The sequence below is a fragment of the Tetrahymena thermophila genome (assembly GCF_000189635.1).
Source record: "Tetrahymena thermophila SB210 genomic scaffold scf_8254383, whole genome shotgun sequence".
NCBI classification, from domain to species: Eukaryota; Ciliophora; class Oligohymenophorea; order Hymenostomatida; family Tetrahymenidae; genus Tetrahymena; species Tetrahymena thermophila.
This window is the reverse complement of record NW_002476167.1, coordinates 50,577-64,966: the sequence shown is the minus strand read 5'-3', so window position 1 is coordinate 64,966 and position 14,390 is coordinate 50,577. Positions and strand designations below refer to the sequence as shown.

At 18.8% G+C, this 14,390-nt stretch overlaps 4 protein-coding genes across 4 annotated transcripts; all 4 read left to right on the top strand. All coding sequences in view use genetic code 6, as the record gives it.

Annotated features, from left to right (window-relative positions):
* Positions 1 to 1,229: 1,229 nt before the first annotated feature.
* Positions 1,230 to 1,862, top strand: TTHERM_01225690 (hypothetical protein; the record flags this gene model as incomplete). The annotated part of the gene is made up of 1 exon (XM_001024445.2): positions 1,230 to 1,862. A coding segment is annotated over one exon (633 nt), but the record flags the coding sequence as incomplete, so codon positions are not given.
* A 2,467-nt stretch (positions 1,863 to 4,329) lies between these two features.
* TTHERM_001225669 (transmembrane protein, putative) lies at positions 4,330 to 4,938 on the top strand (the record flags this gene model as incomplete). The annotated part of the gene is made up of 1 exon (XM_012800111.1): positions 4,330 to 4,938. One exon carries the CDS (start codon positions 4,330 to 4,332, stop codon positions 4,936 to 4,938), a length of 609 nt encoding a protein of 202 aa, XP_012655565.1.
* Positions 4,939 to 7,794: 2,856 nt separating this feature from the next.
* Positions 7,795 to 8,279, top strand: TTHERM_001225667 (hypothetical protein; the record flags this gene model as incomplete). Its single annotated transcript, XM_012800110.1, has 2 exons — positions 7,795 to 7,862; positions 8,111 to 8,279. 2 exons carry the CDS (start codon positions 7,795 to 7,797, stop codon positions 8,277 to 8,279), a joined length of 237 nt encoding a protein of 78 aa, XP_012655564.1.
* Positions 8,280 to 9,911: 1,632 nt separating this feature from the next.
* TTHERM_001225665 (cyclic nucleotide-binding domain protein) lies at positions 9,912 to 13,799 on the top strand (the record flags this gene model as incomplete). Its single annotated transcript, XM_012800109.1, has 12 exons — positions 9,912 to 9,982; positions 10,235 to 10,324; positions 10,582 to 10,671; positions 10,919 to 11,008; positions 11,267 to 11,356; positions 11,613 to 11,702; positions 11,961 to 12,050; positions 12,297 to 12,386; positions 12,639 to 12,728; positions 12,991 to 13,080; positions 13,333 to 13,422; positions 13,679 to 13,799. 12 exons carry the CDS (start codon positions 9,912 to 9,914, stop codon positions 13,797 to 13,799), a joined length of 1,092 nt encoding a protein of 363 aa, XP_012655563.1.
* Between the last annotated feature and the right edge of the window lie 591 nt (positions 13,800 to 14,390).

Sequence of the window (14,390 nt, the reverse complement as noted above, 5' to 3'; positions counted from 1 at the left end):
ATCAAATATTTATATTATTTTTACTATCAAGCATTTTTATAAAATGATATTCTTTATTTAATTAAAGAAAGCATGAAAATATCTATCAGAAAATTTAATAAAATTCAAAATCAATCCATATTTTACTTATATTAAATCAAATTGAATATTTTTTTTTCCTTAACTTTCACTCAAAAAAATTATTAAAAATTTGAGTTTGCTATCGAATAATATAATAATAGTACTTATTTAGAATAGTAAATTACTTGGAGATAAACGCTGCTTTTTATGAATTATTTAGACATTTAAATTAAGTAAATTTATAGCCATAATTATGTTCGAATCAAAGTTTTTTTTGATTTAATTAAAAACTTTCTTACATATTTTTCAAATAATTATTTGTATTTGAGGATAATAATTTGAGTAGGTAGAGTATAACTATTTTTAAAATGAATAATATTTTACATAGATACTAAAATGTTTTTAAAATAAATATTTCATAATCAGGTTTGATAATTAGAAAACTAAAGATTTTTAATTTTATAAATGATGATATTAATAACAATAATATTAATATAAAATAGCTTTTTCTTAGAACTTAGATAGTAATTTATTAAAAAATGATGAATAAAATAAATAAATAATCAGTAATTGAAGGTGTTCAATTTTCAAAAATTTATCTTTTTTAATATTAATTTTGTTTTTTTAGAAAAAGAAGTATTAAAATTGATGGTCTATTTATCATTTGACCATAAAATATTAGCTTACTTTTTTTATATCATTCAAGCTAAATAATTATATAATTTTAATTAATTTTTAGGTAAAACCTTTATAGAATTTTTTTATTCTTACAGTCAAAACTAAAATTAATTAATCTTTTGAAAACAACTTTTAAATTTTAACTCTTAATTTTTCTTTTATTTATAAATACTTTAAGAAACTATCACGAATACGAATATTGTATTTTCTATGTCTTTTGATTTTATTAGTATGAATATTTTATTTATATAAATTTTACGTTTATGGATGTAATATAAAGGATTAACATTCTAATTTTAATGCAAAATTAGTTAAGTGATTGTTTCTATTTATTAGTTCACTATAAAATGTTCAAATACTTTATTAGATTAAAATAGTACAGGTGATAGCAAAAATCAATCAAATAGATAGATATAAAGGAAATACTTATTTTAATAATTGATACCAAGTGATTTGTTTGTATAAACAATAATTTAGAAATTATTAATTAATTAGCAAAAATATTTAAGTAGTAAAGCTACTAAACCATGAAACTGTGCTGTGTTATATTAAATTTTTCTCTTGCTTTGTAATTACTGAGAGCTTCGACATATTTTGAGATATGTGTGAATACCAAAAAATCGCTTTGTCCTGACAATGATGACAATTGCATCCATTAAGAATCACTTCTTTATGATTGTTCAATAAAGTGTATTTCTTAATATATTTCTAATTCCGATTAGATTGGGTGTTTCTAATAAAAATGTGCTCATGAAGCTACTCTCTAGACAACTTTCGATTATTAAAGGCTCATTTCATATTGTGCCATGAAAGAGGACTTTAAAAATAAGTCAAACTAATTTAAAAATCTTTATATTTGCTAATATGCGCAAATATCACCTTGCGATAATAAAAATTCTACTTGTGTTAATATGATTACTGATATAAAAAGTTGCTTTAAAAGTTGCTTAGATAATGACAATACATCTAATTCCTATGATTGTGTATAAAAAAATTGTACATCAAATGAAAAAATTATTTAAGGTTATGTTGATCAAATATTATAATGCTCAATCTCTACTATTTTGTAGATAATTACAAAATAATTATTTTTTGTTTATATGTTTATTTATTTATTTTAATGAAGCCATTTTTTGAATTTAATATTTTCAAAAAAAAATTTTAAATTATTTATAATATCTAATTTAAATTATTTATAATATCTATTTTAAATTATTTATAATATCCATTTTAAATCGATTATACTTTATTGATTTTTAAAATAGATATTTATTTTTACATCAGTAAGATCTCTAATATCTATTAAACTTTTTAATCTTTTAATTTATAATTTAATTTTCATTAAAAAAATATTTAAGACAGTAATTAATTCTCCTAAAATATTAATAAAATATGTTAGCACATTTTAAATATATAAAAAGCTAAATTTTAATTTAAACTAAAAAAGAATTCATTAATAATGATACTTAATTAATGCTAATAAAGTTGAATTAACTTTTTGAAATTTTTAAGTATTTTTGAGATTTCTTTAAACTTTCTTCATTGAGTCTGATTTGTTATCAATACAATAGGAACACTTTATGCGATAATAACAGAAATGCATATTAAAAAGATTTATGTATTTTTCACAACTTTTTATGAAATGCAAAATCCTTATTTTTAATCAAAAATATTTTTAAAAATATTAAAAAAATATATTCACCAAACAACTAAATTAAAATAAAATTTTTATAATTTTATTAATATGAGTGGCATATATATTAAATTAAACTCACAATTTGTTTCAATAATTAAGGTAAAAATGAAAGAAATATTATATAAAATATTTAAGATTTGTTTTAGAATAGATTTATTATTTATACCGAAATTATATGTATTAAAAAAGTTGCCTTAATGTTTATTATTTCATAAAATTATAAATAATATTTATTTTCTATTTTAAGCAAGTCATACCAACTAAATTTAAATTTGTTCAAAAAAGAAACTTGAAGATAAAATAAATGTCTATAAAGTAGCTTTTTATTTGAATTAGATAAATATTATTATGAAATGTAATATAAAATAAATGGAAATGATTTTTTAACAACTTAGTTTTTTTATTAAAAGTTAAAAAAAAATATTATGATCTTCAATAATTGTTTTCTATTTAAATTAGATTGAAAAAACATCGTCAAATATAGCTCAAAATTTAAATATTTTTTTTTTAAATTTGTTTTAGTAAATTTTTAAGCTATTAATAAATTATTCAAGCTATAAATTGAAAAAAGCTATTTACATCATTTAAATTTTTCCTCTTTAAAAAAATAAGTGAATTTTATAAAACAAATAAAGATATAAAATTATTTGTTCAATTTATATATTAATAGCATAATTTTATCAAATATTTATATTACTTTTACTATCAAATATTTTTATTAAATGATAAACATGAAAGTATCAGAAAATTTAATAAAATTCAAAATCAATACATATTTTACTAATATTAAATTAAATTGAATACATTTTTTTTATTTAAACATCCATTCAAAAAAATTAGTAAAAATGTGACTTTGTTCTTAAATAATATAATAATATTACTTATTTAAATAGAAAATAACATGAAGAAATAAACGCTGTTTTTTATGAATTATTTTGACTTTTAAATTAAGATAATTTATATCCTTAATTATGTTCGAATCATTTTTTTTTTTTGATTTAATTAAAACTTTCTTACATTTTCTTTAAATAATTATTTGTATTTGAGGATAATAATTAGAGTAGATAGAGTATAATTATTTTTAAAATTACATTAATATTTTACACAAATACTAAAATGTTTTAAAAAAATATATAAGAATTTGGTTTTGAAAATCAGAAAACTAGAAATTTTTAATTTTATAAATGATGATGATAATAATAACAATAATTTTTGTATAAAATATCTTTTCTTTAGAACTTAGTTTATAATTTATTAAAAAATTATGAATAAAATTAATAAATAATCAGTAATTGAAGGTGTTCATTTTTCAAAAATTTATCTTTTTTAATAATTGTTTTGTTTTTTAAAGAAAGAAGTAATAAAATCGATGGTCTATTTATCATTTGACCATAAAAAATTAGATTACTCTTTTTATATCATCCAAGCTAAATAATCTAAAAATTTTAATTTATTTTAGGTAAAACTTTTTTTGAATTTTTTTATTCTTACAGTCAAAACTAAAATTAATTAATCTTTGAAAAATCTTTTAAATTTTAATTCTTAATTTTTCTTTATGTTTAAATACTTCAAGAAACCATCAAGAATATGAGTATTTTATTTTCTATGTCTTTTGATTTTATTAGTATGAATATTTAATTTATATAGATTTAACATTTATGAATCTAATAAAAAAGAGTTACATCATAATTTTAATGTAAAATTAATTAAGAGTATTTATTACTATTTACTAGTTCACTATAAAATGCTCAAATACTTTACCAGATTAAATTGATAAAAATAATCAATCAAATAGTTAGGATATATTACTTTTAATAATTGATACCAAGTGATTAATTTGTATTAACAATAATTTAGAAATTATTAATAAATTAACAAAAATAATTAAGTAGCAAATGTACTAAGTGATGAAACTACACTGTGTTTTATTAAATTGTTTTCTTGCTTTGTATTTAGTGAGAGCTTCAACACATTTTGAGATATTTGCGGATACCAAAAGATCGCTTTGTCCTGATAACGATAAAAATTGCATCCATTAAGAATAACTTATTTATGAGTGTTCAATATAGTGTATTTCTTAATATAGTTCTAATTCTGATTAGGTTGGGTGCTTCTAATAAAAATGTGCTCATGAAGCTACTCTCTAAGCAACTTTTAATTATTAAAGGCTTATTTAATATTGTTCAATGAAAGAGGATTTTAAAAATAAGTCAAACTAATTTAAAAATCTTTATATTTGCTAATATGGGCAAATATCACCTTGCGATAATAAAAATTCTACTTGTGTTAATATGATTACTGATATAAAAAGTTGCTTTAAAAGCTGCTTAGATAATGACAATACATCTAATTCCTATCATTGTGTATAAAAAAACTGTACATCAAAAGATAAAGTTATTTAAGGTTATGTTGATCAAATATTATAATGCTCAATCACTTCTATTTTGTAGATAATTATAAAATAAATATTTTTTGTTTATATGTTTATTTATTTATTTTAATGAAACCATTTTTTGAATTTAATTTTTTCAAATAAAAATTTCAAATTATTTATAAAATCTAATTTAATTGATTAAAATAGGTACTTTGTTTTATTGATTTTTAATAAAGATATTTATTTTTACATCAGTAGGTAGGATGTCTAATATCAAATACACTTTTAATTATCTAATTTATAATTTAATTTTTATTAAATAAATATTTAAGACAGTAGAAACTATTAATAGAATACGTTAAAAAATAATTTAGATAATATTTTGAGTAATTAACTATATAAAAAATATTTATTATTAAATATAAATTAATAACTAATTTAATATAAAAATTTTATAATTTTAATTATATGAATTGTTTATGCATTTAATTAACACACAATTGATTTTAACCCTATTAAGACATAATAAAAAAAGTATACCAAACTACAATAATCTATGTAGATTTGATTTGAAAAAAATATTGTTTTATTGCCAAAGTTATTTATGTATTATCCAGAATTATTTATGTCTAGGTTTTTTTATTTCATAAAAAATTTAGTAATATTTAATATTTACATTTAACTACTCATACCCACTAATTTCATATTTTAATTTATTCATAGCAATTAATATAAAGATAAATTTGATATTTGTTTAATTGAAAAGTATTTTGTGTTCCTTATATAAAAATTTTTTTATTTTTTGTGAATTTAATAGATGAGGATAGATTTAAGAAAGATTAGAAAATATTTGGATGGATTAATAAAAAAAAATAAGATTCAAAATTATTTTCAATTAATTATATTATTACTAATTTAAGTAGAAAAAAATTATCAAAAATAGATTACCTTTTAAATCTGATTTTTAAGCATGTATTTTAAGCATTAGAATTATAAAATAGTTTAAAATATTTGATGAGATAAAAATGAGATAACTTATTGATAATATTTAAATTTATTTGAATCAAAAATAGATGAATTAATTTTTTTTATTACAAAATTATAATACTATAAATTTTCATATATTAAGACAAGCAAATCCACTTAAGACCAAACTTAGTAATTTAAAAAAAAATGTAAGAAATAGCAGGATATAAAAAGAGTTTTTGAAAAAGTAAAATTTAATCCTTTACATTAAATAATTTATGTATTAATTTATTTAATATAAATGCTATTTTTGCTGTGATATATTTTATTATCAGATTATTTTATAAAAAATGAAAGATACTTTAGTATTTAACTAAATCCTCTCTTCAAAATAGTAAAATAAATTTTGTTTAAATTATTATAAGCAATAAAAGATTGACAATTTTTTCTTAAGCATCACTTCAAAAAAATTATTAAAAATTGTATTTGTAATTAAAAAATGTAATAAAAGTACTTAACAAAAAATAGTAAACATCTATCAGAAAGTTTTCTTTTTAATTATTTAGACTTTTTTATTTTAAAAATTTATAGTCTTATTATTTTTTGTTACATATCAAACCTTTTCTTGATTAAATTAAAAATTTTCTAACACTATCTTCAAATATATATAATTCATATATTTTATTCGATATTTTTGAAATGTAACATTATCATTTTATATAATATTTTAAATAGCTATCTTGGATTTATTTAAAAAATATTTAGTAATTTGATTAAATTAAATACTCAAAATTTTTAATAATACTAAAGATAATAATTATTATTTATTATTATTGTCGTAAATTCTATTAATTTAGCTTTATCTTATAAAATTAAGATTGCAAATAATTAAAATATTAGTAAAATAAATAAATAATATTATCATTTAATGCTTTGAATTAAGGAAGTTAATTGTTTTGAATATTTGTTTTAGAGAAAGAAGCTTAAAAATCCTAGACCTATTTATTATTTGCCTAAAGAAAGTAGATTAATTTTTCTATGTTGTTTAAGCTAAACAATAAAATAATACTAATCAATTCTAAGATAAAGTCTTTAAATAATGTTTGTATTTTCACAATCAAAGTTAAATAAATTAATATTTTAAACGGCATTTAAATTTCATCTCTCATTTTTGTTTTGATGAAAAAATACCAAAAGGAATGATAATATATACAAAGAGGTAAGCTTATTTTATCTTTTGCTTTTATTAAAATATATGTTTTACTAATATTGATTTTAAATTTATAAATATAATAAAAAAAGATTAACTTTATGTTTGTAATGTAAATTAAAAAATTTTTACCAATAATTTCTAGTCATTAGCTTTCTCTAAAAAATATAAATATTAGCCAGCTCAAAAGACTACAGATATTAATAGTAAATTATCAAAAAGATAGGGTGTACTTATTTTAACAATTTATACTGAGTGATTGTTTGTATAAACAATATTTTAGAAATTATTAAAAAATTGCAATTATTTTTAAGAAGAATAATTATTTAACCATGAAGCTGAACAGTATTATGTTAAACGGTCTTTTAATTTAGTATATAGTTAGAGCTACGACATAATTTGAAACATGCATGAGTACCAAGCGAGCAATTTGTCCTAAAAAGGATAAAAATTGCATTAATTAATCAAATCTTCTTATTGAATGCGCAAAAAAGTGTATTTCTTAATAAATTACTAACTCAGATTAGGCTTGGTGCTTCTAATAAAATTGTTCTCATGAAGCTACTCTCCCATCAACTTTTAATTTTTAAATGAAAATGTCTTACTGCTCATTGAAAGAGGATTTTAAATTAAAGTCAAGATAATTTAAAAAACTATAAATGTGCTAAAATGTTTTAATTTCACCTTGTAATAAATAAAATTCTACTTGTGTTAATATGATTACAGATATTAAAATTTGCTTTAAAAACTGCTTAGATTAGGACGACACTTCTAATCCCTATAATTGTATTTAAAAAAGCTGTAAATCAAATGAAAAAACTATTTAAGATTATGTTGATCAAATATTATAATGCTCAATCTCTACTATTTTATAGATAGTAAAAAAATTATTTTTTGTTTATGCATTTATATACTTGCTTTAATGAGTCAATTTTTTGGATTTTATTAAAAACAAAATTATTCTAAATAATTATTACGAATTACATAATAAGTATATTAAAATATGTGCTATTTAATATATTTATTAGTGTTTGCTTTATAATAAATAAAACTTTTAATTATAATTTATACACATTTTTTTCATCTACAAATTGATAATTTAATTTTTATTAAAAAAATATTTTAGATAATTATTTTGCCTAGAGTATAACTCATTCAATAGGGGAAGTTTTAATAAAATATTTAATCAAAAATATCCAATTTTCGACCTACCTCGGTTGACGTAGGTGGGTCTTATCGAGGGAATACGGTATATACGTAAATAAAATATGCTTGCAAAAAAAAAACTAATGTGATTAGAGAATAATTAGAGATATTATAAATATTAATTTTATTAATTACAGAGCAAAAACAGAAAAATCTACTTATTAATATTATTTTTATAAAATTTAAGAACATTAATTAATTAATTACTAGAATTTTTCAAATATGACTAACTGGTCATATTTAATTCCTACTATATTTTTAAGTATATGTTTTAAATACAAATATTAAGATTAAATAATTAATGCTAAATTAATTTTTATGTGATATCTCTTCATAAAACCAAATTTATAAATTAATATTTGATAATTAATTATTATATTTTATTTGTTATTTTTATCCATTTATAATTAATTAAATTCCATAAATTGCTTGCTTGATATTCAATATTTTTGAAAAGAAAAATAAATGATATAATAGATTAAATATTACAAAAAATTAGAAGAAGTAATTTTTAATTTTTTTATTAATATCCTTTAAATTTATATAAATTAATAAAAAAAGTTTTTAAGCTCATCACTTTTATCTCATTAGTCTCTCCATATTAGTCTAAAGTATATTCTTTTTACAAATATTTTTATTATTATTAATATTTTTTATATATTTAACTTTCTATTTATTAAAATAAATAATTATTGTTTTAGAAATTATCATCATTATCCATTGATTTTTATTAAAACAAAATTTTTTTAGCTATTTTAACTTAATTTTCAATTCAATTCAATTTTAAATTATTTATTATTCATTTTTTATTATTTGATATTTTTTCTTCATTTTTTGCTATTCAGACTTACACTTAATAAAAGCAGTTTATTAGTTTTGGAATGTTATATTTTTAATTATAAAAATTAATTTAAAGCATTAAAACTCTTTTAATTTATTTGATTTATTGCTAATCCAGGTATTGAAATTTGAATGCTAAGTAGCCTTCTTGCTTTTTTTATTTTAATTAGTCAGAATTTATCTGACAGATCTACCTGTGATTTTATTAAAAAGAAAGGCCTTTTAATTAATAAAACGTGTAAAATTGAAAAATGGTTAACAATATTATTGAGTTCGCATTGCCAATATCCTTTATATAAGAGTTTCGCAAAAAATCAGATTAAATTTTTTTTTGATATTATTTATATATTATTATAGAACAAAATTAGCTATATAAGAATATGTCTTTTTTGGCTTTCGGAAACTGCTCTAAGTGGCAAAATTTTCCTCTTTAAAAATACTTAAAATTTTTTCTTCATTTTTTCCTTCTAATTAACTATTTAATGATATATATTTTTTTCAATATTTAAAAAGTTCCAATTAAATTGGTGATGAAGGTGCATCAGGCTTAGGTTGTACTTTAGCAAAGTGCATTAATCTCTCAAATTTGACACTTATCCTTCCGTAAAAATAGTTTATTTGTTTTGGATTGTGATATTTTTAATTATAAAAACTAATTTAATACAATAAAGCTATTTTTTCTTTTTTCTTTTTATTGTGCTTGCTTTTTTTTTGTTCTTTCTTTTTTAATTTAACTCATCATTTTATTTTCAACGTTGGCTTTTATTATTAATTAATTAATCTTATTATTTCATATTTTTTCTTCATTTTTTCCTTCTAATTAACTATTTAATCATATATTTTTTCTTCAATTTTTAAAAAGTTATAATTAAATTTTTGCAATGGGTGCATCAGGCTTAGGTTGTTCTTTAGCAAAGTGCATTAATCTCTCAAATTTGACACTTGATCTTAAGTAAAACAGTTTATTTGTTTTGGATTGTGATATTTTTAACTATAAAAACTAATTTAAAACAATAAAGCTCTTTTTTCTTTTTTCTTTTTATTGTGCTTGCTTTTTTTTGTTCTTTCATTTTTAATTTTACTCATCATTTTATTTTCAACCTTTGCTTTTATTATTAATTAATCTTATTATTCATATTTTTTCTTCATTTTTTCCTTCTAATTAACTATTTAATCATATATTTTTTATTCAATATTTAAAAAGTTTGAATAAAATTGGTGCAATGGGTGCATCAGGCTTAGGTTGTTCTTTAGCAAAGTGCATTAATCTCTCAAATTTGACACTTTCGCTTGGGTAAAAATAGTTGATTTGTTTTGGATTGTGATATTTTTAATTATAAAAACCAATTTAAAACAATAAAGCTCTTTTTTCTTTTTACTTTTTATTGTGCTTGCTTTTTTTTTGTTCTTTCTTTTTTAATTTAACTGATCATTTTATTTTCAACTTTTGCTTTTATTATTAATTAATTAATTATTATCTCATATTTTTTCTTCATTTTTTCCTTCTAATTAACTATTTAATCATATATTTTTTATTCAATATTTAAAAAGTGGCAATTAAATTGGTGCAATGGGTGCATCAGGCTTAGGTTCTGGTTTAGAAAATTGTAATAATCTCTCAAATTTGACACTTAATCTTTAGTAAAAACAGTTTATTTGTTTTGGATTGTGATATTTTTAATTATAAAAACTAATTTAATACAATAAAGCTAATTTTTCTTTTTATTATGCTTGCTTTTTTCTTTTCCTTCTTTGTTAATTTAACTGATCATTTAATTTTCAACTTTTGCTTTTATTATTAATTAATCTTATTATTTCATATTTTTTCTTCATTTTTTCCTTCAAATTAACTATTTAATCATATATTTTTTATTCAATATTTAAAAAGTCGCAATGAAATTGGTGACAAAGGTGCATCAGGCTTAGGTTCTGCTTTAGCAAAATGCATTAATCTCTAAAATTTGACACTTGATCTTAAGTAAAATAGTTGATTTGTTTTGGATTGTGATATTTTTAATTATAAAAACCAATTTAAAACAATAAAGCTCTTTTTTCTTTTTTCTTTTTATTGTGCTTGCTTTTTTTTTGTTCTTTCTTTGTTAATTTAACTCACCATTTTATTTACAACTTTTGCTTTTATTATTAATTAATTAAACTTATTATTTCATATTTTTTCTTCATTTTTTCTTTCTAATTAACTATTGAATCATATATTTTTTATTCAATATTTAAAAAGTGGCAATTAAATTGGTGACGAAGGTGCATCAGGCTTAGGTTTTGGTTTAGCAAAGTGCATTAATCTCTCAAATTTGACAATTGATCTTAAGTAAAACAGTTTATTTGTTTTGAATTGTGATATTTTTAATTATAAAAACTAATTTAAAACAATAAAGCTCTTTTTTCTTTTTCTGTTTATTGTGCTTGCTTTTATTTGTTCTTTCTTTGTTAATTTAACTCACCATTTTATTTTCAACTTTTGCTTTTATTATTAATTAATTAAACTTATTATTTCATATTTTTTCTTCATTTTTTCCTTCTAATTAACTATTTAATCATATATTTTTTATTCAATATTTAAAAAGTGGCAATTAAATTGGTGACAAAGGTGCATCAGTCTTAGGTTGTTCTTTATCAAATTGCATTAATCTCTTAAATTTGACACTTTCGCTTGGGTAAAAATAGTTGATTTGTTTTGGATTGTGATATTTTTAATTATAAAAGCCAATTTAAAACAATAAAGCTCTTTTTTCTTTTTCTGTTTATTGTGCTTGCTTTTTTTTTGTTCTTTCATTGTTAATTTAACTTATTATTTTATTTTCAACTTTTTCTTTTATTATTAATTAATTAATCTTATTATTTCATATTTTTTATTCATTTTTTCCTTCTAATAAACTATTTAATCATATATTTTTTCTTCAATTTTTAAAAAGTTATAATTAAATTTTTGCAATGGGTGCATCAGGCTTAGGTTGTTCTTTAGCAAAGTGCATTAATCTCATAAATTTGACACTTGATCTTAAGTAAAACAGTTTATTTGTTTTGGATTGTGATATTTTTAACTATAAAAACTAATTTAATACAATAAAGCTAATTTTTCTTTTTATTATGCTTGCTTTTTTCTTTTCCTTCTTTGTTAATTTAACTGATCATTTAATTTTCAACTTTTGCTTTTATTATTAATTAATCTTATTATTTCATATTTTTTCTTCATTTTTTCCTTCTAATTAACTATTTAATCATATATTTTTTATTCAATATTTAAAAAGTGGCAATAAAATTAGTGCAATGGGTGCATCAGGCTTAGGTTGTTCTTTAGCAAATTGCATTAATCTCTAAAATTTGTCACTTTCGCTTGGGTAAAAACAGTTGATTTATTGTGATATTTTTAATTATAAAAACCAATTTAAAACAATAAAGCTCTTTTTTCTTTTTTCTTTTTATTGTGCTTGCTTTTTTTTTGTTCTTTCATTGTTAATTTAACTTATCATTTTATTTTCAACTTTTGCTTTTATTATTAATTAATTAATCTTATTACTTCATATTTTTTCTTCATTTTTTCCTTCTAATAAACTATTTAATCATATATTTTTTCTTCAATATTTAAAAAGTTTGAATAAAATTGGTGCAATGGGTGCATCAGGCTTAGGTTCTGCTTTAGCAAATTGTAATAATCTCTCAAATTTGACACTTAATCTTTAGTAAAAACAGTTTATTTGTTTTGGATTGTGATATTTTTAATTATAAAAACTAATTTAAAACAATAATAAAGCTCTTTTTTCTTTTTTCTTTTTATTGTGCTTGCTTTTTATTGCTCTTTCTTTGTTAATTTAACTCACCATTTTATTTTCAACTTTTGCTTTTATTATTAATTAAACTTATTATTTCATATTTTTTCTTCATTTTTTCCTTCTAATTAACTATTTAATCAATATATATATTTTTTATTCAATATTTAAAAAGTGGCAATTAAATTGGTGACGAAGGTGCATCAGGCTTAGGTTTTGGTTTAGCAAAATGCATTAATCTCTAAAATTTGACACTTAATCTTTAGTAAAAACAGTTTATTTGTTTTGGATTGTGATATTTTTAATTATAAAAACTAATTTAAAACAATAAAGCTCTTTTTTCTTTTTATTGTGCTTGCTTTTTTTTTGTTCTTTCTTTGTTAATTTAACTCACCATTTTATTTTCAACTTATGCTTTTATTATTAATTAATTAAACTTATTATTTCATATTTTTTCTTCATTTTTTCCTTCTAATTAACTATTTAATCATATATTTTTTATTCAATATTTAAAAAGTCGCAATGAAATTGGTGACGAAGGTGCATCAGGCTTATGTTGTTCTTTAGCAAAGTGCATTAATCTCTAAAATTTGACACTTGATCTTAAGTAAAACAGTTTATTTGTTTTGGATTGTGATATTTTTAATTATAAAAACTAATTTAAAACAATAAAGCTCTTTTTTCTTTTTCTGTTTATTGTGCTTGCTTATTTTTGTTCTTTCTTTGTTAATTTAACTTGTTATTTTATTTTCAACTTTTGCTTTTATTATTAACTAATTAATTTTATTATTTCATATTTTTTCTTCATTTTTTCCTTCTAATTAACTATTTAATCATATATTATTTCTTCAATATTTAAAAAGTTTGAATAAAATTGGTGCAATGGGTGCATCAGGCTTAGGTTCTGCTTTAGCAAAGTGCATTAATCTATCAAATTTGAAAATTAGCCTTCCGTAAAAACAGTTTATTTGTTTTAGATTTTGATATTTTTAATTATAAAAACTAATTTAATACAATAATAAAGCTCATTTTTCTTTTTCTTTTTATTGTGCTTGCTTTTTTTGTTCTTTCTTTTTTAATTTAACTCATCATTTTATTTTCAACTTTTGCTTTTATTATTAATTAATCTTATTATTTCATATTTTTTCTTCATTTTTTCATATTTTAAACTATAAAAATGAATATAATTTGATAGTTTTTATTTGATTTATTTTTTTATCTTTACTTATTTTATTTTATTTATTAACTTAAGAAATAATTTTTAATTTAAAAGTTTATTCTATTTGATATTTATTTAAAATTTACACAAATTTATTTTAAAATTTTTAGATAAATGTATGAATCATAAGAATTCAAAGTAATAAGCAAGTGTCTTAAATCAAAAAGATTAGTTGTCTTTGATATTTTATTCTAATGATAAACAACTGGTGAAAAAAAGATGAATAAATATTAAATGTTTGAATAATATTATATATTTTATTATATAATATTTTGAAAAAGTTTTTTTTAACCTAAAATAAAAATAGATAGATAGATTTTATTATTGTTTTTAACGAAAATCACCAAAAATTTGAA